The sequence below is a fragment of the Sus scrofa genome, chromosome 7, assembly GCF_000003025.6.
Source record: "Sus scrofa isolate TJ Tabasco breed Duroc chromosome 7, Sscrofa11.1, whole genome shotgun sequence".
Lineage (NCBI taxonomy): Eukaryota > Metazoa > Chordata > Mammalia > Artiodactyla > Suidae > Sus > Sus scrofa.
The window spans coordinates 21,810,724-21,815,345 of NC_010449.5; the positions used below are offsets into that span (position 1 = coordinate 21,810,724).

Below are 4,622 nucleotides of genomic sequence, written 5' to 3' on the forward strand. Positions count from 1 at the left end.
AACTCTCTTTGGGGGGAAGGTAATGTCATCTGGGCCCTCTGTGGCTCTTTGACACATCATGTCTGGTGTGTGATTAAAAATTATAAGACGTGAAAAGAGGGACGACCATATGACTGATGACCGAGGGGGGGAGATGCCATTATATCAAAGGAAGAGATCATCCAGATAATGGAATGTGCAGCCTGGGACATTAAAAATAGCTATGCCTAAGAGATTTTTAAAAATTAGAGGGGAAAGTGGGGGGTGAGGATGAAAGAAAATAGTATTTCACAAGAATTTTGGACTCTATTGAAAGAATTAGACATTATAGAAATTAGAAATATAGTCTCTCTTACTAGAAATTCCCAAAATGTGCTCAAATAATAAGTAGAAGACTCTTCCATGTGCCCTGAAGATATTTACCTCATGACTAGGCACACAGAGTTTGAGGACATCCACAATAGGCAAGGGAACTTTCTAGATTTGTGAGGTTGTCTGGTTTTTAACCATGGCAACAGCGAGAAGGATTTTACATTTCCCTCACTTTGAGGTAAGTAACTATGAGGTGTGTGACAGAGAAATAGAAAATCGCTTTCCTATGACATGCAGCCAAAAAAAAGAAGGTTGGCCTTAGAAAACAATAAAAGCTCCTGGTGGAAATCAAATGTCAAAACAAAAACGAAGGTTACTTAAAGCAAATTTAAACTGAATAAGGAGGTTTAATAGAAACACCAGCACTGAAGACCAAGAACATCACCCATCACTAAAAGGCAGCACCTAGTTTTACAAGGTCCACGGTTAGAGTGCTACCGGATGTCAGATTGGAATCACAGTCTCAACATAGAGTGGTTGACCATACGGACTGAGTTATTCTCTCACGCCATGGTCTAACTTTCCACAACATAGGTTTCCTGGGAATCAGGGGCATTTCCCACACTTTTATGTTGCCCTCAACCCAATAGCCAGGGTCTTTGCAAGACATAAATACAATGGCCCTGACAAAGTGATGCCTGAATTAAAGAGCTTATGAAATGGTATGAAGCTAGTAATCTAAACATATCTTACTCTTTGAAACGTTTGCTACATCACTGTAGCTATGGCATGGGCCATTTAGTATTCAGATAAGATGATATCCTCAAAAGAGCTTATAAAAAGGAATTAGGTAACTCACTAATTTAAATTACTCAGTCTCCATAGCTCATAGTAGGCTTTTTCCTGCAATGTACACACTTATACACAAGCACCCCCTGGTGTTACTACCAGATGAGGGCTACTATTGGCACTGGCAGCAGGGCAGCACACCTTTTACCCAGTGCTTTCTATGCATAGCCTTCTCTGAAATGATGCCACATGATATGGCTACCACACTGGTGATATCACTGTTGTGCCTAATAACTGAATGGCTTTATCAGGATCAATGCAACGACTTTTCTTTGAGATTAAAATTATTTTTCCCATAGTTTCCCCACCTACTTCTGTGAAAAATCTCTCCTACAGTCAACCCATGTACTTTGTAATTATGCTCCAATCAAAATGCAGGTATATGAGTTCCCGTCATGGCGCAGTGGTTAACGAATCCGACCAGGAACCATGAGGTTGCGGGTTTGATCCCTGGCTTTGTTCAGTGGTTAAGGATCCAGCGTTGTCGTGAGCTGTGGTGTAGGTTGCAGACCCGGCTCGGATCCCGCATTGCTATGGCTCTGGCGGCGGCTGGCGGCTACAGCTCCGGTTAGACCCCTAGCCTGGGAATCTCCATGTGCCGCGGGAGCAGCCCTAGAAAAGGCAAAAAAAAAATCCAGGTATGGGAAGTTTTCTTGTGGCACAGTGGATTAAGGATCCCACATTGTCACTGTGGAGCCAGTTTAATTCCTGGCCCAAGAACTTCTACATGCTGAAGGCATGGCCAAAGGAAAAACAATATGCAAGAATAAATGATATCCTTCTAGCAAATGATAGAAAATATTAGTAGTCCTTACAGTGTTTCCATGGTTTATTCTTATTTTGGCTGTGCCTTCCTGTTATTTACTCACAAGTCTTTTTGCAAGTAGAAATGGAATAATGCTCCTATATAGGAGTGCAAATGAGAAAAACTTGTGTAGTCCTCAAAATAATAAATATAAACCAGATGTTCATGGGACACAGAATCAGCACCTCTGGATGTTGGAATGAAGCCATGAACTTAGATTTTGAACACTCACATTTGAAAGAGAATTGAAGTAAAGAATTCCCTTCGGAGGCTCCAGGGAAACTGTGGATAACATATCGGCCACATATACATGCAAAAAGCTCTGACAATCAAAGTCCTTTAATTAATTATCTTCCTCACCCATCATCTGGAGGCAGTGTCCCTCCAAAGCACCCTCCTTATTGCTCCCTTCACTTCCTTGTTACGCAGCGTATATATGAGGGGATTGATCATGGGAATAATGATTGTGTAGAAAAGAGATATGAACTTGGCCTGATCCTGGGAGTCATTGCTGCTGGGATGAAGATATGCATAGAGGGCTGAGCCATAGAACAGGGAGACCACTGTCAGGTGGGATCCACAGGTCCCAAATGCTTTTCTCTGCCCTGCAGAAGACTTTATTCTTAAGACGGCCCTCACAATCCCACCATAGGAGAACATTATTAATGTAACAGGTATGAAAAGAATGATGACACTGGCAAAGAAGATCTCAGACTCATTCATAGAGGTGTCAACACAGGCAAGCTTGAGCAAAGGAGGGACCTCACAAAAGAAGTGGTCTAATTCATTTCTCCCACAAAGTGGTAAAAGGAAGATGAGCACTGTATGTATTAAGGAGTCAGCAAAACCAATGATCCATGAAGCACAAGCCATCAGGGTACAGAGACGGGGGTGCATGATTACTGTGTAGTGAAGGGGCTTGCAAACAGCTGCATAGCGGTCAAGTGCCATAACTCCTAGGAGAATACATTCTGCACATCCCAACCCCAAAGAGATGTAGAGCTGAACCACACAACCACCAAAGGAGATGGATTTGTCAGATCCTCTGAGATTAACCAGGAGCTGGGGAACAATGCTGGTAGTATAGCACAGGTCCACAAAGCTTAGGTTGGAGAGGAAAAAGTACATAGGGGTGTGAAGTTGTGGGTCCACCTGGGACAATGTGATGATGGTTGTGTTTGCTAGCAAAGTGAAGACGTAGAAGATCAAAAGAACCACAAAGAGGACCTGCTCCAGTTGAGGCCTGTCAGAGAAACCCAGCAGGATAAATCCAGTGAAAGAACTTCCATTTCTCTGTTCCATCCTGTGTTAGCACATGGTTTCTGTCATGAGCAAGCATTTGCCATATTGGAGTTGACATAGTTTATACCAATTTACTTCCACATTAACACCAAAATTGATGTCAATGCTATTTAATATGAGAAAAATCAAATAATAAACCTGTGTTTGCCTCAATCATAGGTATAATCACAGATAAGTTTCAGATTGGATCTAATAGGATGTAAAGTAATTTAAGAATATATGTACAATTTTAGAGAAAATGGTGATGAGAAAAACAGAGAGAGGAACCTGAAAAATAAGAAAGAGATGTAGACAAAAAGCAATCTATCTATACCCCAAAAATCCATAATAATATTGACTATAAATATATGAGAAACAATCTAAATGTGCAATGATAGACTACATCCCTCTGACCCACACTTACTCAGAAGAGCAATAAAACAAGCCATGGTTCGGGCTCATGTACACATACACAACTATGATATATTCATCTGAAATGACCTGGGGGCAAATTTTTTTTACTGAAGCATTTGCCAAAACGAAGTAGGACAAAAATAAAATGCTAACTAATCCAAAGTAAACGCTGATATGATAATGGTCCACTATAATAAAATCATGACATATTTTAATATCTTCTTTTCTTTTTTAGGGGCGCACTCGTGGCATATGGAGGTTCCCAGGCTAGGGGATGAATCAGAGCTACTACACCTGCTGGCCTATACCACAGCCACAGCAACTCCGGATCTGAGCCACATGTGTGAACTACACCGCAGCTCACAGCAACGCCAGATCCTTAACCCACCGAAGAGGCAACAGATCAAACCCACAACCTCATGGTTACTTGGCAGATTTGTTTCTCGCTGCACCACAATGGGAACTCCTTTTTTCTTCTTTTTTTTTTTTTCACTTTTTAGAGGACATAGGTGATTTTTTTCTCCCTTTTGTCCTCTCCTTATCGGCATCCATCCCTGCTAAAGCTGTTTGGACCACCACAAAAGGCCATCTTTCAATACAAGGAATATTTTAAATTAAAGTTATTAAACTTTTATTTCATTTCCTTCCTACCAAATCTAAAGAATTATATAATTTGATTGGGAGCCATCGTCTTTGTTTAGATAAATATCAACTGAATTTATGTAGGAAGAAAAGTTGATTCATATTAGACAAACTATGTAAATATTAATGATAGAATATATTAAGCACATTAAGCCTAGTTACAAGAACACAGACTGGTATCCTCAGTTGCTATCACCATATGATATGTATTGGAACATCTTGTTATAAAAAATTACACATAAATTATTACTTTGGACACAAAAGATAAATAATCACTTAAAAATAAATGACAGGAGCTGCCACTGTGGCTCAGTGGTTAAGACCTGCCATAGACTCTGTG

General features: G+C 40.4%; 1 protein-coding gene across 2 annotated transcripts; it reads right to left on the reverse strand.

The window, feature by feature from the left end:
• Positions 520 to 3,380, reverse strand: LOC100154932 (putative olfactory receptor 2B8). 2 transcript variants are annotated; one of them, XM_021099824.1, is made up of 2 exons: positions 2,339 to 3,380; positions 520 to 537 (listed from the first exon to the last, which is right to left on the reverse strand). In XM_021099824.1, exons 1-2 carry the CDS (start codon positions 3,245 to 3,247, stop codon positions 520 to 522), a joined length of 927 nt encoding a protein of 308 aa, XP_020955483.1. In that variant the 5' UTR covers positions 3,248 to 3,380. The 2 variants fall into 2 exon arrangements, with proteins under 2 accessions (XP_020955483.1, XP_020955482.1); XM_021099823.1 differs by lacking the exon at positions 520 to 537 and having other exon boundaries at positions 1,896 to 3,380.

Coding starts and splice junctions, on each gene's coding strand:
- LOC100154932 (XM_021099823.1), bottom strand. CDS start 3,247: ATGGAACAGAGAAATGGAAGTTCTTTCACTGGATTTATCCTGCTGGGT.